Source organism: Neophocaena asiaeorientalis, unplaced genomic scaffold (assembly GCF_003031525.2).
Source record: "Neophocaena asiaeorientalis asiaeorientalis breed wild unplaced genomic scaffold, Neophocaena_asiaeorientalis_V1.1 scaffold40, whole genome shotgun sequence".
NCBI classification, from domain to species: domain Eukaryota; kingdom Metazoa; phylum Chordata; class Mammalia; order Artiodactyla; family Phocoenidae; genus Neophocaena; species Neophocaena asiaeorientalis.
The window spans coordinates 5,512,314-5,539,746 of record NW_020185335.1 but is presented as its reverse complement, the minus strand read 5'-3'; the positions used below and the strand labels follow the sequence as shown (position 1 = coordinate 5,539,746).

At 49.3% G+C, this 27,433-nt stretch overlaps 2 protein-coding genes across 5 annotated transcripts; both read right to left on the bottom strand.

The window, feature by feature from the left end:
• Positions 1-1,970: 1,970 nt before the first annotated feature.
• On the bottom strand, positions 1,971-13,630 carry SYCE1L (synaptonemal complex central element protein 1 like). Of its 2 annotated transcripts, XM_024735606.1 has the most exons (12): positions 13,517-13,630; positions 8,241-8,303; positions 6,485-6,544; positions 6,219-6,293; positions 5,591-5,638; positions 5,271-5,325; positions 3,991-4,074; positions 3,680-3,743; positions 2,768-2,837; positions 2,594-2,681; positions 2,301-2,379; positions 1,971-2,112 (listed from the first exon to the last, which is right to left on the bottom strand). In XM_024735606.1, exons 1-12 carry the CDS (start codon positions 13,575-13,577, stop codon positions 2,044-2,046), a joined length of 816 nt encoding a protein of 271 aa, XP_024591374.1. In that variant the 5' UTR covers positions 13,578-13,630; the 3' UTR covers positions 1,971-2,043. The 2 variants fall into 2 exon arrangements, with proteins under 2 accessions (XP_024591374.1, XP_024591373.1); XM_024735605.1 differs by having other exon boundaries at positions 1,983-2,379.
• On the bottom strand, positions 13,273-23,027 carry MON1B (MON1 vesicular trafficking associated B). 3 transcript variants are annotated; one of them, XM_024735604.1, is made up of 6 exons: positions 22,897-23,027; positions 22,195-22,352; positions 19,999-20,319; positions 18,654-19,473; positions 18,140-18,287; positions 13,273-15,010 (listed from the first exon to the last, which is right to left on the bottom strand). In XM_024735604.1, the coding sequence occupies exons 2-6, from the start codon at positions 22,340-22,342 to the stop codon at positions 14,801-14,803; spliced, it is 1,647 nt and encodes a 548-aa protein (XP_024591372.1). In that variant the 5' UTR covers positions 22,343-22,352; positions 22,897-23,027; the 3' UTR covers positions 13,273-14,800. The 3 variants fall into 3 exon arrangements, with proteins under 3 accessions (XP_024591372.1, XP_024591370.1, XP_024591369.1); XM_024735602.1 differs by lacking the exon at positions 22,897-23,027 and adding an exon at positions 22,767-22,893; XM_024735601.1 differs by lacking the exon at positions 22,897-23,027 and adding an exon at positions 22,569-22,748.
• Between the last annotated feature and the right edge of the window lie 4,406 nt (positions 23,028-27,433).

Here is a 27,433-nt window from a genome sequence, read left to right as displayed (position 1 = left end):
GGAGGAAAGTGATGTCAATGGAATATCCGGGCTGTCCCCATTTGTGTGACATAGAGAACATTTAAGTTCCCTAAAGATCACTGGACAGTGGTCTAAGGCATGCAGGCAGTGTCAGTGGGGCAGAGGATCAGGACCCAGGCCTGGGGGGTCAACTGGACCTGGTGTGAGCCATGGTACAGGGATTAAAGCCTTCTGGGACTTGTCTGTGGACTTGGGATAATAATAGCAACAACGGTGAGACCCCACATTTATCGTGGGCTTACTGTATACTTTCACTGCCTCAATTTTCCTCATCTCTAGACTGGTAATAACAAGACTAGTAATGAGAATAATAAATGATAGGTAGCATTTATTGAATATATTTTGCATGAAACTCTCTGTTCTAAGAGAAATACACACCCTGGTGTTCCTCATCTGTAGCCTGGGAATAATAATAAAAGTAATAATAAGAATAAATGATATGAATGATTTATTAAATACTTAATGGATTATAGGCCCCCGTTCAAAGTGATTCATGCATCTGAGTTTCCTTCACAGGTGGATTGGGAATAATAAAAAATCATCATTGTAATTAGTGATAGCTAACGTTTTACTGAGTGTTTACTATATGCCAGGTCCTGTTCTGAGAAGAACAGACTAGACAGACAAGGGCCATGGGTCCCCAGGAAGTCTCTCATATTGTTAAGGGAATCACTGACTGAAACCACCTGCCCTGGCCAGGCCCAAGAGTACCACCTGCAGGAGTTCTCTTACAACAGGAGGTCCTGGTAAGGAACGTAGAACTAACAAGCTACCAGCAACCAGAAGAATTCGGGAAAGGTCAAAAGGAGACAAGGAAGGACCCTGAGTCAGAATGATTGGCCAGAGACAACCTGGAAACTAACCCCATCACCATAAAACCTGAGACTGCGAGCCACGTGGCAGAGCGGTCCTCCTCGGTTCCCTTACCCTGCTGCTCTGCACCCGGGCGCCCCTCCCCAATGAAGTGTCTTGCTCTGTCAGCATGTGTGTCTCCTCGGACAATGCATGTCCGAGTGTCGAAGGCGTCCCCCTTCCAGGGCCAGCACTCTACCCCGTGCCTGGTCACCTCGCTCGGCTCCACCACACTGGCCTCCTCCAGACACTCCTCGCACTGGACAAACTCAGTCCCCTCCACAGCCCTTGTGGGCGCTATCCCCTCTGCCCAGCGCCCCTTCGCCCAGACACCTACGGGGCTCGCTCCCTTGCCTGCCCCCTCACCTCCCTGCTCAGGCACCACTACCTCAGTGACATCCTCCCTGACACTGCTACTTAAAATCCGGGGCCTACCATAGTGCCTGGTACACAAGCAGACATTCAGCAAATGCTTGTTTAACCCACACGTGCTTAGCAGGTGGCAAGGTGCCCTTTGGAACTGGGTCCCCCAGGCCAGCCTCCTGAGCTGCTGACATCCTTAACAGTCCTGCACTCCGAGGAGACTGGGGTAAGGGCACCCCAGATGACGACACAGCAGGGCAAAAGCCCTGAGATGACAAGGTGCTTGGAGAAGGGTGGAAAATCAGCTGTGTGGCTTGAAGCAAACGTGTGAGGGTGTGAGAGGTGAGGCCAGGTAGGCGGGCAGGTCCGAGGGAGTCTGTGGGTAATGCAGGGACTCTAGGAGGCTGGGATTTTACTCTGAACCACAGGAGACTGACAGGACCTGCAGCGGGTTTTTAACACGTCCCTTCTAGCCCTTAGTGGTAAAACAGACGGTTCAGGAACCCGAGATGAGGCCGTGGAGATGGAGTGGTCTTGACACCCACCCAGTCATTGAGCTGTCGGGGGCGTATACAGAGCTCCCGCGTCCTGAGCCGGCCAAGGGACTGGTGGGCAGAGTCCGGCGAGGCCCCGCCCAGACTTCCGGAACCACTCCCCCTTCTCCCGGAGAGAGGAAGGGCACGACCCCCACCCCCAATGACTCCTGTGGCACAGACTCAGCCGGGGAGCTGGAGGATGGTCCGCAAACGTCGCCTTTATTTCCGGGCGGCACTTGAAGGAAGGTGGGGCCGGGTGGGTCCTACTGGCCTAGGGGGGCGTCAGGGCCAGCTCCGCCGGCGGCGCCAGGTCGCCCTCGCCGGGGAGCTGGGGGCCGGCCTGCGGGAGCTGAGAGTCAGGCTTTGGGGCCCTGGCGCCCGCCCACGCTGGCCCGCGCCGCCCTTTCCCTGTCCCCACCGCCCCGAGGACGCCCTGCACCCGCACACCCCCCTCTCAGAGGGGCTCCGGATCCCAGATCCCGCCCGCTGTGTCTTCGGCCCGTCTGGCCTCCATCCCGGGCTCTCTACCTCTCCGGCCCGGTCGTCTGGGGTGGTCTGAGTCTGGGCGGGGACCTGCCCCCCGAGTTTCTCCAGCTCCGCCTTCAGCCTGCGGAGAAGGGTCAGAGGGGAGGAGGAAGAGAGAGGGAGTGTGGAGGGGGCACAGGGAGGAAGCGACTGACACTCTGAGCCCTGAAGACAGCAGAGAAGCCCCGGCGGGAGGAGACCCCAGCCCGCGGAGGCCCCGCCCTTCTGGGAGGGGCAGAAGGGGAGGTGTTGGCGGGGCGGACCTCGGGCCCCACCCCCGTCCTTTCCCCTCTTACCCGTCTTTCTCTGCCGGGGCGCTCTGGACTTCGGACGGCGAGCGCAGCCGCCGCTCCACCGTCTCCAGCTTGGCCCGCGCCTGCCTCTCTGCGGGTGGGCGGGGCGTCATGGGCGGGGCCGGGAGCTCCCGCCTGCCGCCCCGGCTCCGACCCCACCCCGCGCAGGAGTCCCACCTTCGGTGAGCAGCTGCTCCTTGCTGCTCTGCAGGGCACGGATCTCCCAGGCCAGTCGCTGCTTCAGCATCTGTGAAGAGAGAGAGGAGCCTTGTCCGTCCAGCTGTCCTCCTGGCCCCTCCTCCTTCGCGCCTCTCGGGAAGTCCTTACTTGAATTAGGGCGTTCATTCATTCATTCAGCTCTCCGTGAATTCTGTGTGCAGCTTCTGCTGTGGCCGGGCGCTGGCATAGATGCTCTCCCCCTCAATCACTTCCCATGTCCCCGTGTACCTTAAACCTCATCTCTTCCCACTGTCTCATCCCCCAGCCTCACTGTTTGCTTTTCCTCAAATACTCCAGGCACAGTTCAGCCTCCCAGGGACATTGGCACTCAGATACCCGCATGGCTTCCTCACTTCCTTCGTGTCTGTGTTCAGATGACACCTGCTCAGACAGGACTTCCCCACTGGCGTTACATTATCTACTTATTTTCTTGTTTAGAGTCTGGGTATGCATCTCCTTGCTCCTAACCAACTTGGGGACAGCAAAGACTTGGCCCCTTTGGAATGCTGTTGGACACATCCAGAGACATTGGTTGAACGAAGGAATGCCCTGAACATGTCTGTCTGGTTCGGAGTTCCCATTTGCCACTGCAGGATAAGTACTCTAGGCAAGCAGGAGGGAAGCACGATCAGCAATGGCTACTGCAACACTCTGGGCAATGGATGCTGGGTGTGGCAGTGGGGGATGATGAGATGTGGTTGGGTTTAAGGTAGAGGCTGAAGGACTGAGTTGAGGCGGTGAGAGGAAGAAAGGAGTCAAGGACTACCCCTCGGCATTGGGCCTGAGCAGTAGGTGGACCCTGGGCTGATCAGCAGAGACACTGAAGCCAGGGGAGGAGTGGCTTTGGTGGAGGCAATGATAATGGCTCACGTGGAATTCCCAGGGGTCCTTGTGCTGGCTTGTCAAATCCTCCAGTCGTTCTTCCACGTGCAACCTAGGGGCCGATATCCAGGAATGAGAAAACACATGGTGGGACTGACACCCAGCCTGGCCCAGTCCGGGGGTTTCTCATTCATAGGCCTTCAGATCTTTGCCTGGTGGTCCCTTGCTAGCAGCCCCTTTATGGGCTTTTTCCTCCAAGCCTTGCTTCCAACAGCACCACTTCCAACAAACTCTCCCTCATGCAAGCCCCACTCCCATTCCCCACACCGCGCCACCCCAGGCCCTAGACCCAGGGTTACCCCGGCTTCCTCTGTCCTTGACTCTCTGTGATCTGAGAGTTATGGATAGAAATTTGTTCCATGTGCTCCGCCAACATGTACTTCCTGGGAAAGGAAAGAGAACCCTCAGTTATATTCTCTGAATGAGCCCCCACTCCTTCCAGCAGGAGAGGGGCTGGGTGTCCTCATTCTCCTTTCCTCTGAGCAAATGTGAACCTTTATAGGCCTCTCTTGACACTATCACCCTGTCCATTCTGTCCCCCATCAAACCATGCCTTCCCAAGAAACCTTTGTGAAGGGTACAGTAGTTTAGTTTCATAAATTATAAAGTCCTAGATTGAGGCCTGGATCTGCTATTCCACTGTGATTTGGACAAGTTATTTAACCTCTCTGGGTCTCAGTTTCCTCATATGTAAAATGGTGGTACTGTCATTGCGAGGATTAGTTGATAAATGAACATAAACTGCTCATCAGACAGTGGTAGGTGTGGTGTGGTTAAGCATATATACACTTTAACTAACAACAAGTTTTACCACATTATTAAAATCATGATGTGCCAGCATTTGAGACTTCTGGTCACAAGAATGTAAAGGTTCAAAGGATGGAGAGATAGATGGATAGATGGCTGGATGGACAGTGAACTGGATGGGTGAATGGTAGGCTGGAGAGATGATGTCTGGTTAGAGAAATGATGAGTGGAGGGGTGATGGAGGGATGGAGAAATAAAGGAAAGATTGTCAGAAGGATGGATAGCTGTCTGGATGGATGGCTGGGGAAAGAAATGAATGGTTAAATGGATGATTGGAAAGGTGGAGAGAAGATGAATGAATGATTGGATGGGTGAAAGATGATTAGATGGAAGGCTGGAGAGATAATGGCTGTCTGTCTGGATGAAGAGTTGGATAGTTGTACAGATGTATGTACGGATGAGTGGGACAGTGGGTGGATGGGTGGGTAGATGGATGGCTGGGTAAATGGGTGGCTGGGGTCATAAGTGAGTAGACAGATAAACAAATGAATGGATGGCAGAAGAACTGGCTAACCAATAGGGGAAGACTTAGAATAATACCAACGGATAAAATTTATTTGATAAAGAAACTAGCAATGAATGATTAAATGAGTTCATTTTAACACCACCACTTAATATTAATGATGAAAAGGGGTGCCTCTTGTCTAGCCACTCGATTTTATAGAAAGGGAAATTGAGGAGTGTGTGTCCAAGATTTATTTTCCCTAGCTCTTGCCCACTCCTCCCTCGGGCTGGGGAAAAAGGCGGGGAAGAGCTGGGCAGGACCTCTTACCTCTGAGCCTCACTTTCCTTCCTTTGGCAGTGCAGCTGGAGGGTCCTCAGTGCCTCTGTGGGAGGAGGAACCAAGGGGCTTTGTGAGAGCTCTTGAGAACTCAGGGCTGGGTAGAAGCAAGGGGCCTTGCCTCATGCTGGGCATTGGAGGGCACTGACTCAGTGCTTACTCCGAGTCAGATGGCAGCCAAGGGAGAGATCTGAGCAGAGAGGGGGCCACCCTGACTCAGATGTCAGGGGGATTCCTCTGGCTGTCTGAGAACTTCAGGCATTTGTGGGGTGATGTGGTAGAATAATGAGGACGAAGCAGCTGGTAAATACCTTGCTTTTTGCTCAAAACCTCCTCCAGGTGCACTTTCTCTCCATTCACTGGAAAACACAATGACACTTTGAGTCTCCAGGGGCCTCATCCTGTGCCCCGACTGCAACTTCATGCAAAGGGAAGGCCCAAGGTCACAAAGAAGATATGATACAGCCTCAGGGGAGGAGAGGTATCTCCTCACCAACCGTGCACCCATCTCCCGCTGGGGACCATCCTGGTCCAGGTTTTCCCGCTCGGGGCACACATTCCCTGTAAGTGCCGAAGTAGTGAAGGGCTGAAGGGCTCCCTTGTGTAGGATGCCTATGGTTTATACTGAGGGTAGAGATGATGAGAAATACAAAAGTACACCACGTCAAGTAGAAATAAAGGCTGTGAAGAAATAAATCAAGCAGGGGAGTGAGAGAAGGTGGTGTTCTATTTTTAGAGGGGGCCATCAAGGTAGACCTGTTGGGGTGAAGTTTCAGCTGAGAGCTGAAAGGTGACTCGAGATAGCACGAGGCAATGTGGATTATGTAGGACGAGAACCTCTCAGGTGGACGGAACAGCCCTTGCAAAGACCCTGAGGTGTGCACAGGAACGTCAGCACCGGTCATGAGATCTCTGGGTCCCTCTTCTGGTCCCACTTACAGGAGTCCAGGTCCCTACGCAGGGCCTCCCAGAGGGCTTGGGCTTCTCCCAGTTCCTCGCTGGATTTCTTCTTTGCTGGGTCAAAAAAGGGAAGGAGACACGGTGTGAGTGCAGCCACTAGCCTTGCTATTCTCTCACAGACCATGACACTGTGCACTCATCTTCAGGCAGCCCGGAGGGGCCTGGATCTCATAGATGAGGAAGTGGAGACTTTCAAAGCCCAGGTCCCTCTTGGGCAGCTGGCCGTCTAACGTCCCGGAGCTTACCTTGCTGAAGCTCATTAATCCGGTTAATCAGGTCTTCGACCTGTGGCTCCAGGCTTCCCTCTGCAGAAGGAAAGAAAGATTGAGCCAGAGAAGGCAGATGCCTGGCTGTCTAAGGCAGAAGGAGGGGGCGGGTGTTGCCACTCTGTCTCTGCTGCTATGGATCAGAATTATTGCGTGTGCGCTGTGTCCCAGGCTCTGTAAGAAGCCCTTGCAGGGCTTGCATTCTGGGTGGGAGAGATGGACACTAAACAAAGATTCATGATGTCAATGCTGGTGGCAGGAAACGCCAGGAAGGGAAATAAAGTGAAGCAAGGGGCTGAAGAATGAAAGGGTAGAAGGTGCCTCTTGAGATGTGGAGAGGCCCCAAATGATGTGAAGGATGACAGCCCTGCAGTTCTGTGGGGTGAGGGACACGCCAGACAGAAGGACGATGAGTGCAAAGCCCCCGCAGTGGGGCTGAGTGAGGCACATGCCCAAAATATATGGCCAAGCGGTCTGCTGTAGCTCGTGTGGCTCTAGTGAGCTAGTGGAGAGTAGCTGGAGGCCAAGTGGGGAAGTGGGAGTGGCAGATCGCCCAGGGCCTCCTGGGATGTGGTAGAGGCTTCTACATGGAAATCTGAATGTGGTGGGAGACAAGGGAGACCCCCCTGCCCCTCCATGAAAAGGCTGGCGGGGTGGGTTGTCGCTTCTGCCCACCTGGACTCTGGTGCTGACCTCATATGAGGTATGGGGAAAATGTCATTTTGACAGCTATCAACTTCTCCAATGACAGGGAGATCAACTGTCTCTTTAGGGCGTCATCGCTAACGTCTCACATTCCGAATTTCAGTGCTCCGTATGGGGAAGCCCTCCTCGTCTCTCTCTGGCTTCAAGGTTGGGAGCACAGGGTTGAGATAAAAATCTGCCCAACCCTCGCTGGGTCTCACTACCAGCCTGTGAGACACTCTGGAGTTAAGTTCAAGTTCTGGATTTCCAGAGGCCACTACCTTCATCTCCTGTGACTTCCGGGAGACTGAGTGCTCTCCGAGGTGCTGATTATGATACAAACCCCTGGGGTCTTTGTTTTACTGGAGACGGGCAGTCACTGCATTTTCAATCACGCAATTCCTCTACCTAAGTTTAGTCTAGGCAGCAGCTCCAATGTACTTTTGCATGTGGCCACAGAGTCAGGGGAAGGGGAGGTTCCCCTTTATTTGGAACAGACCAATGGATTGTAGCATTTTAAGCTGCTGATGGACTGGGGGGGATCCAACCTCAAACACGGCCAGAACTCTGCCCCAGCCCCGTTGTGGGTACTGGATGCTGGCTGGCTCCCAGTCTCCCATCAACAAGCAAAGCAAGGGGCAAAGCTGTTTGCATTGCCATTTGTATATTAAAAAGGAGGGCAAAGAATACACACCCAAGAATGTATGTTTTTTAATGTCTAGAAAAATACCTAAGAATTTAAAAATAGTTGCTGCTGGCAATGCGTCAGGGAAATGGATGGCTGGGGTGTGTGTGAGCGTTTCTTCCCGGGCCGGGACACGAACCCGTGTCCCCTGCATCTGCAGGCGGACTCTCAACCACTGCGCCACCAGGGAAGCCCTACTTCTTGAATTTTGAAGTTGTGTTTTTGGTTTAAAGAATTAAATTGTATAAGAGGGAGAAAGTGCAACGGGATAATTTCCCAAGGTTGTGAGTTGAGAGGGTGGGTTTGAACCACATCTTCCTGACTCAAAACCTCAGGCTAAGCCTCAGACACGAGGAGGCACATGACCTTTCTGCAGCTTCTTCACCATTTCCAGCAACTCTTCAGTCTTCTTTGAAGCCTTGGTCTGACCTGTGGAGACAAAAATCAGAATTGCAGCACCCAGTGACAGTGAGAGGGGACTGAGGAGAGGTCCAAGCTAATCTGGGCAGGGAGGAAGAAAGCCTCACTGGGTTCTGAGGACACCCCTGGGCTGAACCAAAGATAGGCTGAGGGGCAGCTTTCCAGCCAGAGCAGGGTCCCTGCAGGACCCCTGTCCTTTTTTGTTTTTTTGGCTGCACCACACGGTTTGTGGAATTTTAGTTCCTTGACCAGGGATTGAACCCAGGCCCTTGGCAGTGAAAGCATGGAGTCCTAACCACTGGACCATCAAGGAACTCCCAGAACCCCGTCTTGTGTCTCTAGGGTTGATGGTGTGTGCTAGATGAATCAGGACCCCTAATGGCCGTTTCTTCCTGAGAGGTCAGAGAACACCACAGACATCCCTTTAATGAAATTCAGGTGTGAGAGAAGGGGATGCACTTTTGCTGCTACTGCTGTTCCAAACCAGTATGAAGTTTTAAGCAATGCAGTAGGACAGAACAATTTCATATGAATTTCTTTAAAATCAGTATAGGCCACAATTTGCAAATTCTTAAAGAACTGATGGGTCTAGGAAATGGTTTACTAATGGCTGCTAACATCCACGAAAGACAATTGAATATTATAAGCCTCCTGATGGAAGAACATAACACCACCTGTGAAGGATTCTGCTCCCCTCAATCCCAACCGAAAAAAAAAAAAAAAGGAAACGTCAACCTTTGTCACCTTTGCCAATGGGATAGGCAAAAACAGCATTTCATTTCAAACTTTCTGGTAGTAAATATTAAAAACTTCCTCAACTCCTCTGGATCAGAAATTCCACCTCTAGACATTTTAAGGAAATAATTAAGGATGGTGGGCAAGATCGTTCCATTGTTCATAATCTTAAAAGACGGAAGCAACTTAAAGGTACCTTGGTTGACTACAGTACATTCAGAGGATAAAATTCTTTGCAGCCATTAAAACTCACGTTGCAAATCAGGGGTTCTTGGGAATTCCCTGGAGGTCCAGTGGTTGGGACTCGGCACTCTCGCTGCCGGGACCTGGGTTTGATCCCTGATCAGGAAACTAAGATCCCACGAGCCTCGGGGGAAAAAAACAATCAGGGCTTCTTGATCTAAGCTTATTAAATTTTGTTGAAATATTTGGTGGTATGTTCAGTTTCTTTACATCTTTTTGTCTTGTCTGAGATCTTTTACAAATTGGTATGTATTAATTTAATTTTGCATAAATCTCATTGCTTTTATCTGGTATCATTGGTTGGTATGTCTCCTCTGGAGACTTTTATGTTCTTTAAATATTCTTAATATTTGGAATGAAATAAAAAAATTAAATCTACTTTAATAATGAAGGGAGATATTTGTGGTTACTTGTTTTGTTTTTAATATTATGAAAATTTCCAAAGGCACATGGAAGTAGAGAGGATACCATGATGAACTCCAGTTTACTTTGTCCAGATCTGACAATCATTAATATTTGCTTCAGCCGAAAAACACATATTTGCTTCAGCTATGTTTTTCTTGTGCTAAAGTATTTTCAAGCAAGCCCCAGACTTCATGACATTTCATCCCTAGATACTTCATTGAGTCTCAACTAAAAAAAAAGAAAGTCTCAACTACTAGAAGACATTTTCTTAGATGACTCCAATCCTATAATCACACCGACAAGATTAGCAATCATCACTAATCATAGGATCATTTATATCATAAAATGCCCACAACATATGTGGTTTCCCCTGATTGTCTCCATATGTCTTTCACAGCTGGCTTGTTGAACCATTTCTGTGAAGGCTCCATCTGTGTTTTTCCTCTCCACTGCATTTATTTTTTTATTGCAGTATGGTTGATTTACAACGTTGTGTTAGTTTCAGGTGTACAGCAAAGTGAATCAGTTATACATATGCATATATCCACTTTTTTTTTTTAAAGATTCTTTTCCCATATAGGCCATTACAGAGTATAGAATAGAGTTTCCTGTGCTATATAGCAGGTTCTTATTAGTTATCTATTTTATATATAGTAGTGTGTATATGTCAACCCCAATCTCCCAGTTTATCCCTCCTCCCACCCTTATCCCCTGGTAACCATAAGTTTGTTTTCTACATCCATGACTCTACTTCTGTTTTGTAAATTTGTACCCATTTGTACCTTTTTTAAGATTCCACATATAAGCAACATCATACAATATTTGTCTTTCTGTGTCTGACTTACTCAGTCTCACAATCTCTAGGTCCATCCCTGTTGCTGCAAATGGCATTATTTTGTCCTTTTTTATGGCTGAGTAATATTCCATTTTATATATGTAACACATATTCTTTATCCATTCTTCTATTGATGGACATTTAGGTTGCTTCCATGTCCTAGCTATTGTAAATAGTGAACACTGGGGCACATGTATCTTTTAGAATTATGGTTTTCTCTGGTATATGCCCTCAGAATGGAGAAAATATTTGTAAATGAAACAACTGACAAGGGATTAATCTCCAAAATATACAAACAGCTCATGCAGCTCAATTAAAAAAAAAACAAAACACACAATCAAAAACGGGCAGAAGATCTAAATAGACATTTCTCCAAAGAAGACATACAGATGGCCAAAAAGCACATGAAGAGATGCTCAACATCACTATTAGAGAAATGCAAATCAAAACTATAATGACGTATCACCTCACACCAGTCAGAATGACCGTCATCCAAAAATCTACAAACAACAAATGCTGGAGAGAGGGTGTGGAGAAAAGGGAACCCTCCTGCACCGTTGGTGGGAATGTAAATTGGTATAGTCACTAAGGAGAACAGTATGGAGGTTCCTTAAAAAACTACAAATAGAACGACCATGTGATCCTCTCCACTGCATTGCTAATCCTAGTCACACAGTAAGATCATAGGTGATCAGTTAATCTTTCAAATAGTCCAGCTAACATCTTGACAAAAGTTTAAAAAAATCAATGTGACAGAGCTTCCCTGGTGGCGCAGTGGTTGAGAGTCCGCCTGCCGATGCAGGGGACACGGGTTCGTGCCCCGGTCCGGGAGGATCCCACATGCCGCGGAGCAGCTGGGCCCGTGAGCCATGGCCGCAGAGCCTGCGCGTCCGGAGCCTGTGCTCCGTAACGGGAGAGGCCACAACAGTGAGAGGGCCGTGTACCGCAAAAAAAAAAAAAAAAAAAAATCAATGTGACAAAACAAAACAGCCTATAGAGCATGAACCCCTTTGAAACACTTTATTTTGAAATAATTTCAGATGTATTGAATACATAAAAGTTGTAGAAATAGGCCACAGGGTTATTTGCCCTTGTATCAGATTTCCCATTTGTGAGCATTACCGCACATAAATTGCAGGCATCATGACCCATTATTTCTTAATATTCCAGTATGTATTTCCTATTTATAAGGGGACTCTACCAGGTAACTGCAGTATAACCATCAAAACAGAGATGTTAATATTGACCAATATTAATGTATGATCCTCAGATGCCATTCAGCATGTTTTCTCTTATATTTTAATATTATTTAGCACTACTTACATTTTCCTTTCTAAAAACTTACAAAAATGCTTCCACCTCTACACAGCCCCCAAAATCCAAGTCTCTTGTTGAGAGTCACCAGTTAGGCCTTTAGCCTTTAGACATTTTTCTAAGCAGCACACATAGCGCTGTAGTTGAACTGCCTCTTCTTTTTTTTTTTCTTTTTTTAATCCCAACTTTGCTTTTCTCTCATAAGAATATGATCTCTTTTGAAGCTCACTCGCTGTTAATGAATCACCATCTTCTCTTTTTAAAATTAATTTTAATTAATTAAATTAAATGGGAATTTTTTTCCTGCCTCTTAAGAAAAAATGTCCACTATACAGGCATTCCATAATGCATGGATATACCTAAATTTAGTCATTTCGTGATTGCGCCTGTGTTTTGCTTCCATCAACAACATTCCAATGACCCTGCTTGGCCCACACATCTGTGTATTGTAAGATTACCAAGCATGGTGACTGAAGATATGAAAATACCAGATATATTTTTCTGAAGCCAATTTTGATGGGTTAGAAATGGTAACTTGATATGCTTTTCAACTTTCTCCATTGCTGGCAAAGTTGATCATAACTTCCTTTTTAAAAAAAAATTGATAATAATAGTCTTTTTCTTTTTTTAAAGCACAGTGGCAGCTATACTAAGTGCTTAATAAGGAAGATTTATTGGCATGTGTCTTATTTCTTGTTGAAAGCTTGCACTCAATGTGAGGCCAAAATCTAAGAGAGCTCTCAGTGTTAGCTATTTCATTATTCACGCAGTAAAAAAATTACTGAGCACCTACTATATGCCAAGCAGGCATTGTTTCAGGTGCTGGGGAAACGGCAATAATTGGTCTGTTCTCATGAAGCTCACATCCTAAGACAGACAATATACAAGTGCATAATTATTGTCATCTGCATAGATATATCTGGAAAGATGCAATCCAATGTGCTCGTGAATATGATGGTTTAGAGTGTGTAGGAAAGGTGGTCAGAGATCAATGAAAGGAGGGCCGAGAGTCGAAACAGTTGATACAGAGCGATGGGTACAAGGGCATTCATCATGCTATTTCCTGTGCTTTGGTACATTTTGAAACTTTCTGTAATTAAAAAAAAATGCTAGTGGCTAACAGGGGATCATTGTCTTGGGAGATTTTCTTCTTTTGGCTAGACCTAAATTTTTAACTCCCTCTAGGAAAATTTTGGCTTTCCTCTCACTGGGGTGTGTGATGTCAATATCAACAAAATGCCCTGGAGAATTTTCTCCAAAGAAGCCGTCTGTGAGAGTGGCCATTCACAATTAAGATTTAAGAGTCCATGCAAAGTGTGATATGGGCTGGGTGTGAACTCATGATATTGGGGAATTACTGTTGATTTTCTTAGCTATGGCAGCAGCTGAGTGGGTTCTGTGAGACCACCCACCCCTCTTTTGTTTGAAGAGATGCATACTGAAGTATTCAGTCTATTGTTTACTTTAAAATACGTAAGCAATATAGCCAATAAAGTTGACAGCAATTAATCGACCTGCTGAGAATATACATGTTATTTATCTGCACTTTGTTGAAGAGCTTTTTTTTGTTTTTATAAAAGGCTTACAATTTTTCTGCTTTAAGTACTGCTCTCAATATTTCATTATTGTAAGGGCACGAAGCCTCCCTTCCTTCTACCCTGGCCACCAGAGGCCCACTTGCCCTCAATACCTTCTGCCTCCTCAAGGACTACCGGTGGCGCCGCTTTGGAAGGGTCCAACTTCCCCGCCATTTTCCAACGCTCGCACGACTGGCGCGCCTGCGCTTGGGACGATGATTGGCTTAAAAAAAAAAAAAATCACGCGAGGGCGTATAGGCTGTGCAGAGCGCACGCGTCCAGTGCGTGTCTGTGCGTCAGTTGACCAGGGTGAGGAGCGATGGGCTTTCAGCTCCCGGGAGGGGACAGCCCAGAGCCCCCGAGCGACAGTTGGCCCGCACGCGTGCACCACGAGGCCTGCAACTCCAGGTTAGAGAAAAGAAGGGCAAAACTAGGGTCTTGGTCGTTGGCGAGTGAGCGCTGCATGCACGCATGGAAATTACAGGCAGGTCTCGCCATCTCCCTCTCTAAGATGCTTGTGTTGTGCAGGTTGTGCAAGTCTGGGACAAATGTCCATACGCTGTGTGGTGGTACGCAAGCGTTGAGTCCCTTTTCGTTCACGAATCCTCACTTAACAGCCTATGAGAGGTTAGGTATTCCATTTCACGAGTGAGTAGAATGAGCCGTGGAAGGTAAGTGGCTCTATGTAAAAATTCTGGATCTCAGCCACCATGTGAAGTCAGGTGCTTTGCCCCGGGTTACACAGACAGGTAGACGCTGGAGGCCATCTTCTCAATATTAGCAGCAGCCAGCACTGATGGGGGTCATTTTTGACTGGGTAAAGATGAAGTACATGAAGCACAAAGGAATGTCCTTATGGGGGTCGGTTTTAGGCTTTTTATATGCAGTTTTTTTCTGTAAAATATCTTCAGGCCGTTTCTGGGCACAGGCTGGTCCTGCATTCCAATTCCAGAACCCCCGTGGGCCACCCAAGGAGACCCTGGCCAGCCCTGGACCCTCAGGGCTGAGATCTCGTTGGGGAGGCAAACCCCTGATGCAGGACGGAGGGTGTGGTGCCCAGGACTGGAGGAGACGGTCCCTGACAGAGGCTGTAACATCATCCAAGTGGAGGTGTGGCAGAGGGAGGGGAAGAGGGAGTCCTAAGTATTTCCCCAGCGGTGGAGGGGCAGAAGGGGGCTGGGGAAGCAGCCTGCTCACCTGTGTGCAGTCACACTGCCACCCATCGCTCATGTGTGGGCAGCCCCCCAGATCTCGCTCCATTGCCCGGGGAGACAGAGACCAGTCACAGACACCACCACCAGCAACCCCCCCGCCCCAGCCCATTTCCAGGGTGGAGACAGGAAGTAAAAGCCAAAGGTGGTGGTTCCCCACACGGCACAGTCTGGGAGCTCCGCCTCTCAAGGTCCAGTAAACAGGCCATTATGGGAAGCTTGGTCCGCGGAGGCAGCTGGGGCTGCTGGGGGCGTGGAGTACTTGGGTGGGTAACGAATGAACAGACGATCCTCCTCTTTCTTCACCCAACGCAGGAGTTTGGTCACTACGAGGATGGCACCTGCCTTGGTCACCAGGGGGCTGAGGCAGGTGTACAGCTCAAATTTGGAGGTCACCTGGGGGTTTGAGAGGAGACAGGGTCAGCCGTGCCCGGTGCTGTCCACCCCACCCTAGCCCCATACCTGTCCCGTTTGGAAGGTGCACCTGGCAGCAGCTCCTCCTTGGTGCTGCCTGGTCAGTGGGCTAAAGTGGGTAAGCTGATGCTATCGTATCATGAGTGGGCCAAGGGATCAGCGAGATCTAGTGGCTTCAGCTGGGTGATGCTGGCTCTGTGTGTGCGTATGTACACTCTCTGGACCTCAGTTCACTCGTGTGCACTGGGGATGGTGACAACAATGCTTAACGTTTAATGAGCAATGGTTGTATACAAAGTCCTGTTCTAAGCTCCACACACCTGTTTTTATCATCTGTAGCCTGGGCATAATAGGAGGATTAACGCAATTTAATCTTCCTTCCAACCTGAGAGGCTTAACCTGACCAGGTCACCAGCACCTTTCCACATCACCTCTCTCTGCTCTCCCCCTCGCTCTCTCTGTTCCAGCCACTCTAGCCTCTCCTTGCTGTTCCTCAAACATAACCAGGCTCAGCCTCACCTCATGGCATTTGCACAGTCCTTTCCCTCTGCCAGGTGTACTGTTCCTGGAGATACCCACACGACCTGGGACCTCCCCTCCCAAATGACATGACAGTGGATGTCATTTCCTGACCACCCGATTTAAAATCCTGGGCCTACCAGATCTTGTTTTTGAAATACCGTCCTCCACTGAAAGGTACAAGGGCTCATTGGACAGATGGCCAGTTTCAGGACTGGCACAGAGAAAATACAAAATGAGCTTGGACTGTCTTCTTGTGCCAGAAAGTTAGAAGTGCTTAAGCGGTCATGCAGACGTGTCAAAAAGACACAGGGGCCAGTCTGGCTAAATCATGGCTCTGCTGGCTAACTCAGACAATTTGAGCACAAAAATAAATGAAAGGAAAAGACTTCAGCCCACTGAATTCAAGAAAATTCCATACTATAAAATTCAAAATTCAACAAATAAATAGGAGCAGGGAAAGTTCTTCCATACAGTAGAATCTCAACCAATAAATGAAGTTATGATGGAGTTAGAAAAGTAACCATCTGGTAAATACTGGAGAAACAACTGTCAAAGGCAAAAATCATTAATGGATATTAAAATTAGGGGATGAAAATACGGTGAAAAAGAGAACACTGACATAATCACCACAAGATATTTACTAATTACAAAGGGCAAAAACACCTAACTTTAAAGTGGAGAAACCTAGCAGCTACCACCTTAATGAAGTGACAGAAGTTAACATCATCAATGGGATACAGTGACATTGCGGTCCTCCTGATATGAAGCAGAAAAGGACGCAACATCACTTCTGTGATACACTTGCCCAAAATGCATGACCTCAATTTAGTCTTGATAAAATATTAGAAAAACCCAAGTTGAGAGACATTCTACAAACTAACTGGCTGGTACTTTCTAAAAGTGCCCAAGTCATAAAAGACAAAAAAAAGACTGAGGAAATATTCCAGAATAAAAGAGGCTAGGGAGACACAATAAACAAATCTAATATGTGATCCTGGACTGGATTCTGGACCAGTAAAAGGACATTAGTGGGACAAGTGGTGAAGTCTGAATGAGGTCTGTGGATAAGATGTGATTGTACTGATGTTAATTCCCTGATTTAATGGGTTCCTGTGGTTATGTTAACGTCTGGAGAAACTACGTGAAGGACCTATTTAAAGTAACTTTTTGCAACTTCTTTGTAAGTCTAAAATTGCTTGAAAATGAAAGTTAAAGAAATTTTATTTGATTAAATAAAATTCTCAGCCTAGAACAATGCCTGATACATAACAGGCATGCAAATAAATGATTTAATAAATATGCACTAAATAGCAGAATCTAGGGCAAAGTGCCATTTCCAGTGGAGTCACGTGACCAAACTCCCTGAAGCTGACCTTGAATAGACCCATAGGAAGTGAGGACAGGAGCCCTGAAGAGACCCCAGGGAAGGATACCCCAGGTGGAAGGCACAGCAGGGGACCAAGCCTGTAGTGTTCAAGACTGCTGGGAACTCATGGAGTCAAAGCTCAACCGGTACCTGCAGACATGTGGGCGGGGCTCATGGGAAATCGGCGAGCACAGTGATGGTGGATAACGGGGCCTCTTGAAAGTCAAAGACACTCTACTGGTGGCTAACCAGGAGACACTCTACTGTAGACTGGTGGTTTGTCTACAAGTGTCAATGCATGTGTCTAAAAAGAAGAAAACTTAATTTCTGTTTTATGTGAAGAACAAATTCAGATTTGGCACTTTTGTGTTTTAAGTGCCTAAGAATGGAAAGAGATAATTAAAGAGTATTTAAGAAATTTAAGATCATGAACTGGGAGAGTCCTAGGCATAACTGCTAAGAATCTTGGAAACAGAAAAAGAAGTTGAGTGTCTGTCATGCAGTTTCCTTAAGCTACAGTGAACACCATCTTCTCTCTGGAAGGAGACAGAAACGAGGAGCAACTGTGCATGGTAATTTTCACTAAATTCTTCTAAGAATATTTACCTTGTTTACAACTGGATTCATTTATTCCTTCTAGTATTGACTGGAATACTCCAGTCAGATACAGGAATTTTTTGTGTAAGTGTAATTTCAAAAATTTCCACATGATGGCAGAAGATCCTAATATCTGGAAACACGTTATTGAATGAAATTCAGAAAACTTTGTATTTCAATTTTACCTGAAATAGTATGCGTCTTTTCATATTTCTGCTAGCAATTTTCACACTTGTATTGTCTGATAGAGACAGTTATTGCTACTTAGAACATTTTAAATGTTTTCAGTAATTTTAAAATTTTTAAAATAAATTTGTTTTTCCAGAAAAAAACCCAAAAAACCACCAGACTCTCTACTGGTTGTTTCTCTGGTATTTTACCAGATGGTTACTGTTGACCGAGGGAACGGTCAACAGAATGGTGGGACTAAAGGTTCTGGACACTGCAACTGCTGGGTTTCACAGACACACGGAGTGGGGCCAGGACACTTCTGGAGGCAGAACCGCAGCCCAGGCCAAGTCGTGGTGCACTTGAAGGAGGCTGTCACAGCTGGAGGGGATACAGGGGAGGGAAAGAAGGCTTGAAGTGGGGCAGTTAACTCCTTCAGAGACCCCCACTCAACTCACCCAGGCCAGCAGCGTCTCCTTCTCAGCCACGTGGTAAATGAGGCGCAGGGGCCGGGAGGTGTTGTGGAGGCGCGCGTGCAGGCGGTGGTACAGGTCGGACAGGCGCTGTCGCTCCTCCTGTCTGCTGTATGGGGCCTCCAGCTCTGGGCTGCAGTGATGGACGGAGGTGGGGGACAAGGTCAGTCTTGGGCTTTCTTGGCTGGCCTATCTCCCCTCAGTCTAGGGAGTTCAGTTAAGTTAGGAGCTGAGCCTCCCCCATTAGACTGGAGGCTTCACAGGGCCTAAGCTCCCCATCAAACTCGGGGATTCCTTGAGTCCTGGGGCCCTCCTCTCCATTAGAACAGGGGAATTCTCGAGGTTGGTGGCTGAACCTCCCGCATCGGGCAGGCCCATTCTATTGCATCTCTCTAGAGCATGGCTGGCTGTCTCTCCAGACTCACGTCTATGAGTTGCCGAACCTTCCAGTTAGATAAGCCTTCCCACCGGGCCACTTGCTCGCAGGGTAGGGGCCCACCTGGTAAACTGGGGCAGCTGGCGGTGATGGTCGGGGATGTCCAGCGGCTTATAGAGGAAGTGCCGGAGGCCGGCGGCCTCCACAGCCTGCACACTGTAGGCCGAGGCACCGGCCGATGGGGTGTTGGAGAAGCTGGCAGCCTCCCTGAGGGTGCGCATGGCCCCAAGGGAGTGCATGCCATCCTCGACCAGGCGCCGGCAGGTGGCCATGTCGTGGAAGGCCTCGGGGTCGGTGCCGAGCAGCAGCAGGCAGACCGGCATGGCGTCCAGGCGGGCCACGTAGGCGTAAAAGAAGCCATCGGGATTGAAGCGGGGCAGGCACACAGGCGCCCAGGCCTCGCCCGCCGCAAAGGCCGGTGCCCCCACCCAGTCCAGCAGCAACTGCAGGTCGGCTGGGTCCAGCCGGCACTCGGCCAGCACGGTCCGCTCCTGGGCTGCTGTCACCAGGCGGCCGCCAACCGCCAGCACCGAGAGGGCCAGGCCAGGCGCCGTGCAACGTCGGAGCAGCGCACCCAGCGCATCCCGCAGCGGGCGAGCGAGAGGGACGCAGCGCACGGCGCCCAGCAGCAGGGCACCCGGGTCCCGCTCCACACTGTCCAGAAGCCGGTCTAGAGTGCGCTCTGAGCCGGCCAGCAGGCGGCGGAGGTCGTAGTTCTGCTTGCGCGCGAAGATGCGGGCCACGCTGGCACGCGTCAGGGTGCTCACGATCTGTGCGTGCACGGCCATAAGCTCCCCCCGCAGCTGTGCCGCTGACTGAGGCGTCCTTGACACGGCCACCAGCAGCAGTGGGCCCTGCTGCAGGAACACCAGCTTGTGGTCCTCTGGGGGAGGGAAGGGGCAGGGGGTAGAGATGCGTCAGTGGTGACAAGACGGGCTCAGGTGGGGCTCTTCCACCCTTCCCCAGAAGGCATACACTCCTGGTCCAAGCCCACACGGTCACTCTAGGGACACAGCACTAAGGTAAGGACAAACTGGGCGAGTTTGGACATTTGCAGAGACACGACGGGATGGTCAGGGAATCAGGCACACAGCATGGGGTGAGGAAGATGCGGCAAGGACTAACAGAGCTAGAAAGGCGCCAACTCAGCCAAACAGCCCCCAAACTCACCCTCTTAGGCAAGAAGGAAATATCCAGCCAGTTACTTAGATCCCAGCGAGTTAATCACTCAGAACCCAGCAGGGCCAACAGACAGACAGACGCCTGGCCAGCCTCCACACACACTGACTCACTCCTAACTAGCTGGATAGTCCCCCAGGCAGCCAGACAGACAGAAAGACCTACTGCCGGACAGACAGCCACAGTCCCAGTCACCGTCACCTGTTCTGCCTCCTGCCCCTTTGCTCACCAGCATAGATGGCGCGAATGGCATCTCCTGCACTCTGCACAAAGGACACGAGAGCTGTCATCACACCCATGGTAGTTGACAATGCCTCCACGCTACCATACCGCGAGTAGATGGGCTTGCCAGCCTCACTCAGCACAAACACGTGCTTCCGCTTGCTGCGCCAGTCCTCGTCACTGGGGTCCCCGCCCTGGCCCCCTGAGCCACTCTCAGGGCCGCCCACGGGACTGTTCTCAGAGGCTGCCGGACCCCAGAACCCATAGGTGCATGATGGAGCCTCGGACTGGAGCAGCAGGCCGGGTGGCTGGTCCTTGGTCTCGGATCCTGAAAGGGAGCCCCTGGTGAGTCATCTGCCTGTGGACTCCCATTAACCCCATGTGCCCACAGACCAACCAAATCCCTACCAGCCCTGCAATGACCCCCTGCTGCTGACACAGACCTCCAGGTGTCTCCTCTGCCCCTCAATGACATCCACTAACACTTAGGTTTCAACGATCCCCCTAAAACTCCAATAATCCCATCTCACTGTCATTACTGAACCCTTTATATCCCTACAGACTAATTATTCCCCTTTCAATGACTGCCATTCCGAAGTCTTCAAAGCACTCCACTGCCTCTGAATGATTATCAATATCTTCCTCTTCAATGATTCCCCCATTAATCTCGGACCTCTCATTTATTTTCCTGGTGTCTACTCACCCCTCAATAGCTACCATTATATCTATTACCATCTGTGTCTTTGAATGTGCCCCTCACCACCCTAACCCCTTATATATTCTCACTGATGTCCACTGGTCCTAATGACCCCATTGACTCTCCCAGTCTTGGTGGTGACCACTAATCCAAATTCTGCCATGATTAGCCACTAACATCTGGATCTTTAGGACTCTCCTCACCCCCATTCATTCCCACTGCTGTTCACTAACATTCCAATGACCCCACATTAACATCACTAATACCTGGGTCGTCAATGACCTTCAATGACTGCCCCGACCCACAATTTAATCTACTCCATGTCCACTGCATTCCCAAGAATGACCACCGTTAACCTCTACTAACATCCAAGACTTCCAGTGACCTCCACTGACTCCCCTGACTTTTATTCTCATTGATATGACTTCCCTTTATTCTCACTGTTATCCACTCCCCTCCCTACAATAACCACCATAACATCCACTAACACACAGGACTTTAATGACCTCTGTTGCCCTTCACCATGACCATCATTAACATTCACCAATAAAATCCACAATTTCATTGCCCTCTACTGACTACCCTCCCATTTATTTTAGTTGATGTCCACTGATCCCCAGTGACAGCCAGTGTTATCCACTGGCAAACTATGTATCAATACTTTCCTCATAAAATCCCAATGACCTCATGTTCCCTCATTTTCTCATTGACAGTCCCCAAGTACCTACTCCCAATACTTGCCAACAAGCTCTCAAAGACGCCCTCCCCCCCCAAATTACTGATTTTCAGTTAAGTGTACTGATCCTTCCCAATGACCGCATTAACATCCACTAATTCCAAAGTGGTCAATGAGCACTCATTCCGCAATGACTTCCGCTGATCCTCCACTCTATACCTTTACACGTACATCAGAGTCTTCAAAGATCTTCCTACTGGTCCTCTGACTCCCCAGATAATTTCACTGATGTCCACTGTCTCCCCATCAATGATCATCATTAACGTCCACAAAGATCTGGTTCCTTAAAGACGCCCTCCAACAACTCCCATCAACTCCTCAATGATGTAAATACTCTGAGCACCCACTGGCCCCCACTGATCCCCTTTCCCACCTCAATGATTTAAAGACCCCAAAGGGGTCAAAGGGGGACTGACTTCTAAATAGTCCCCCTTTGACCGTATTAACATTTTTTTGGTCATTCACTGACCTTAACATCCTCAATCCCTAGTGCCCCTTTCTAACCCCAACGGATCCCTTTCTGATTCTTCCATTACCTAAATTCATACCAACTCCCCAGTGAACATCCATTGACGCCCATTCATTTCTTTTTCACTCCTCAATGATTTAAACTACAACCTGAGTACACAATGACTTCCCACTGACCCAAGCTATGGTTTAAACTACTTCCCCGAGTCCCAAAAGGCTCCCCTCTGGTCCCCCTTGGACCTCCCCCAACAATAACACCCACTAGGGATTCCTTCCAAGACCCCAGTGAAGGGAATGCATACCTGTTTTTTCCACGCTCGCATCTCCAGTACCGGGTAGGTCCCTGCAAATCCCTCCACCGTCTCTAGCCTCCCCACTGGGGAACCGCATCTCCTCCAAGTCCTCCGCGTCCCCGGGGGCTGGGGCAGCAGTGCCTCCTCCGGCCTCCATCTGCACATCCCTGTGGGGGAGGGGAATGGAGAGTGACCCGCAGCAAAAGAAACTTCGTAAAAGCTGTTACTGAACCTGGCCCCCTTGTACACACTCCTGGGGCTCGTTTCCCCTCGCGTTTCAACAGGATGAGACATTCAAAAACACGACCACATACTTGCAACCTCCAACACTTTCCGAAAAGTGAGGCTCTACCGAGCCTCTGGAAATAAAGATATATAAACACCTGTTTTAACTCCGTATCTCAATTGGCCAGGTACCATTACTTCCCGCAGCCGCGGAAGCATCACACTTCCGGATGTGGCCGCGCTCTTGCCACACTTCCGGGTGCGACGCGGAACTGAAGACACTTCCGGTTGCGGACCTTCATTCGCTCGCCGGGCGCCGGAACCCTCTCTCCCGCCGCCCACTTGTGTTCCCTCACCGTAGAGAAGGAGCGCGCCACTCCCGGATCTACGTCGGATCTGGCCCGGAACCCAGAGCCCCTTCTGCCCTCGTTCCCACCGCACCCGCACCAGCGGCTAACAGGGCCGAGTCCGGGCCACTTCTCGTACCCAAGGTTGCCGGCGTGAGGGGAGCGCGGATCACGTTCAGCCAATCCGGAGTACGGAGGGTGGCACTGCCTCCTTTATGGCCCAATCAAGCGAAGCCGTTCCGCCGCTTTCCGTCGGCTTCGTATCTCTACCAATACTGTGCGTCCGATTGCTATTGCACCCGCCGATCCCTTGACTGACGTCTCTCTGGACCCAATCGAAGATTCGAGCCTATTCCTCTCTTCACTGGAGGAGGTTCGCAGCCTAGGTCATGATAGATGCCCGTGCCTGGTCTATAGACGTGCTCGCCAGAGCTGAGGCAACTTCACCCTCATTTATCCACCAGGAAAGGCAGGGGCGTGAGGGTGGAGTGGAGTCTGACAGAGAGAAAATGATTGACGGACGGACAGTCGCCGCTTCCAATCGGAGTGCTGTGCGCAGGCTGGTCAGCCTATGGGACTCAGCTTCTAAGGCGAGAGGCGGGCCTCTCAGATGTAGGAAGTATTCGTGGGTGTCTGGGTATTCAGGCAGGCGAAGGTCTTAGCGGCCTCTGGAAAAAGGCAAGCGCGAGCCGTGGACATGCTCATGGCGCAGAGGGGTGAGTTTGCAAAGGCAATGTGTAGGCTGATCAGGGCCTGCCCAGACCGGCAAAAGGCCGAGCTGACCTCACTTCCGAAGATAGGGCTCTGTGGGCGGAGCCATGCAGATTAGGAGCCCAGGCCTAACTGGGGTGCTTGTGGGCGAGGCTTTGGGAGCCTTCTGAGACCTCGTTGGTTGGGGAAAATGCCCCTTCGGCCTCTGAGCGCCACCACTGGCTGGACGAGGGTAGGGCAAGATGCCCGCCGCTGGGATCCGTCCCCTGGAGGGTGTCTAAGCTAGCTTAGAGGAGTGCGCGGTCCGGATGATCCGATCTTCTTTTCCTGGGCTGCACCAGGCGGTCCTAGCCGACAAATTTAGTGTGAGCGCGAGCGCAGATGTAGACAGTCCTGCTCTGGATTCTCCTTCTTTGCTCTGAATGTCTCTGCCCGCGACTCCTTGTCTCTGAGCCTCTTTCTCTCTCTGTGTCTGGATGTCTCTTTGCGTCTGCATCTCTCTCTTCCGATGTTTATGTCTCCGTGTGTCTGTGTGCCCTCCTTCCTTATCCCTTTAGCTCTTTTTATGTCTTTTTCTCCAGGTCTCTGTCTTAGTCGTTCTTCAGTTTTCTCTCCTCCAATATCTCCCTTTCTCTCTCTTCCTCTGTGTCGCTCTCACTTTGCTCTCGCTTGATCTCTGGCTTCCCACTCTTTCCCCTTTGGTCAGCCGAATGGAGCTCAATGAGGCAAAGTCCCTGAGGACCAGCCTAGTAGGAACCCCGACCTCCACTGCCCACAGGATTCCTATTTACGTTGAGCAATCTTAGGAGAAGTTGACTCTCATTGTTACCGAGTCCAAGCTCGTTCTGCTCGCCGCATGACAGGCCAATAAATCAAGAGAGGAGGTGTTGGGGCAAGGAATAACAACTTTATTTGGAAAGCTGGGAGTCTGAGAAGATGGCAGACTAGGGTCCTAGAGAACCGTCTTGCAGGGGGTCTGGATGCGAGTTTCTTTTTTTGTTAATTAATTTATTTTTGGCCGAGTTGGGTCTTTGTTGCTGCGCACGGGCTTTCTCTAGTTGTGGCGAGCGGGGGCTACTCTTCCTTGCGGTGCTTGGGCTTCTCATTGCAGTGGCTTCTCTTGTTGCGGAGCATGGGCTCTAGGCGGGCGGGATTCAGTAGTTGAGGCTCACGGGCTCTAGAGCGCAGGGTCAGTAGTTGTGGCACATGGGCTTAGTTGCTCCGCGGCATGTGGGATCTTCCCAGACCAGGGCTTGAACCCGTGTGCCCTGCAGTGGCCGGCGGATTCTTAACCACTGCGCCACGAGGGAAGCCCTGGATTCTAGTTTCTTTTATAGAACAGAGAGGGGCAAGTGAGGAGGTAAAGTAAAAAGCCCATACGTTTTGCAAATATCCTCTGGTTTCACCAGACTCCAGGAGGGGATATGTTAATTTCTTCTTTCCTGCAGTCATTCACAGGTGGCTTGGGTCAGGATGTTTCCCTGTGAGCTGAACAAAGGTATTTTAGTTTAACATTCAGGCAGAGGGGGCAGGGTTACCTGAGACGGGCAATTATGTATGCTTCATGCAATAGGCAACATCATTTTAGTGATTAACTTGTAGCAAAAGCAACAGAAATCAAAGGTTAAAGTAAAAGAAACAGATCTAATATGGAGTCAGATTTGTTATTCCCTATTACAATTCCCCACTGTCAATGTCCATTCCACAATCTTACGGGAAAAGGGGCAATGACCCCTCTGGCTACTTCCTGCTAAATAGGGGTGATGTGGGTGATTGTAGAATGGAATTGATCAGCCTTGGGTTGATAAGAATATTCTATTCTAGTCTAAGAATAGTCCTTAGAATCTTTGGTAGATAGGACAATTCTCAATTATTTGAACCCGATGAAATCCCTCAGTCCTTCTCTTGTCTAATTTGTAATTGGAATTGGGGGTTTTGGTTCCAGTTTCTATACATATCTATTAATTTTAACTTTCCCACGGTGTCATAATTACACTAGATTGCTGTGTTGTTCAGTTGAACAAGATTAAACACGTAGGTTGACCCACCCTTCTCCAGCTACAATGAAATTGCAGTCTCAATATTTATCTTTTTGGAAGAGCAAACTTACGTCTTCTAAGGGTTCACAAACCCATTGCTCTCTAGGCCTTTCGGGAGTTGGGCCATTTTCTGATGACAGTGGTGCTGCTTTAATCTGAGTGTGATAAATCCATGGCTTTTCTTCAGCTAACTTGACAGATGAGTGCACGGTAAGTAATACCACATGTGGTCCTGTCCACCTTGCAGTCAGCTGAGCTTCAGGCCCTTGTTCTCTCCAGGTTTTAAGGAAGACTCAGTCTCTGGGTCGGTAAGGATGTAAGGCTACTTCAGTTGGATAGGCAGACCTGTTGGAGGCAAACTCTTGAAGAGAGGTCAGTATAGTGCCCCGAATTTTAACTAATTAGCAACAGCTGGATCTTTCAGAGCGTTTACAGATTCCCTGGTCCAGGTAGACACCTGTAATGGCCTACCATAAAATATTTCAAAGGGGCTTAATTTAAGCCTGCTTCTGGGAGCCACTCTGATCCACAGCAGGGCAGTTGGCAGAGCCTTATCCCCAGTTAAATTATTCTCTTGACCTATTTTAGCAGTGCTTCTTTTTAATGTATGATTCATTTTCTCATTTTTTTTCCTGTTGATTGTGGTCCCAGGATGAATGTAACTGCCCATTAATTTGTAGTGCTTTAGACGTCATCTGTTGGATTATGCCAGAGGCAAAAGCAAGCCTGTTATCACTTTGAAGGGTGTTAGGCAGTCCAAACCCGGGGATAATTTCCTTAAGGAGGGCTGGAACCACTTCAGAGAATTTTCCTGTCCTGGTGGGTTATGCTTCCGCCCATCCTGAAAAAGTGTCCACAAACTCTAGCAGATATCTGAAATTTCCTACAGCTCAAGGCATTTGAGTCAATTTTATTTGCCAGTCCTCAGTGGGGCAGGTTCCTCTGTGTTGGGTCCCCATCTGGGGAGGCCTGACAGGCAGTCTTTGGATTATTTTTAGCCCAAATCATGCAATTCTGAGTGACTCACTGGATGGTTTTTTGTAGGTTAGGCCCCGTTATATACTTCTGAATCCATCGTAAGGTGGCATCTCTCCCGTGACGGGTACGGTTATGAATGTGCTACGGCACAGTGTCCAGGAGTATCTCAGGAATCAAAACAATTCCTTGTGCACTACGTTTCCAGCCAGGTGATGTGTGGTCAAGAGTGAAACCCCACTCTTCGGCCCTCTCCTTGTCCTTTTCTGAATACACTGCCTGGTGTTTTGACAAGTCAATCTGTGGGAGAAGTGAACCTATCATGGCTTGATGGTTGCCTTCTTTGCTCCCTTCTTTGCAGCTTTGGTCAGCTAACCAGTTGCCCTCTATTATATGAGTTTCACCCTTTTGGTGGCCTGGGCAGTGCATTACGGCCAATTGGGAGGGCTTATGGACTGCTTCTAACAGTGAAACCACTAGGTGGCATTTCGGGGGGCTCCAAGGAGCTCCGGTTCTTTATGCCTCAGCACAGAAAGAATTAAGCGAGAGGCGAAGTGATAGATAAGAAGTGATTTATTAGAATAGGACACTTGTGAGGCTTACAAGTGGGTGGGTGAGAGGGTGCTGCACCCTGAGAACTCGGTGGGCTACAGTTTTATAATCAGAGGAAAAGTGGGGAGGGGGAGAAGACCACCTTCTTCCTCATTCTTGAGTAGACGTCACAGTCCCATCATCAGGTCATCCTCCAGGTTGGGCAGGGGAGTTTTCTTGTCCCTACATGGTCAAGCCAGGAGTGTCATGGCACTATGGAAAAATGATTTCAGCTCTCGGTACAATGAGGGTCTTTCACTTTGAAATGTCACCTTTCCATAAATTATTGATTTTTATGTGTGCAGAGAGCATGTCCTAGGGGTCATTAACTTACTGAGCTCACTGGGCAGGATATGGGTC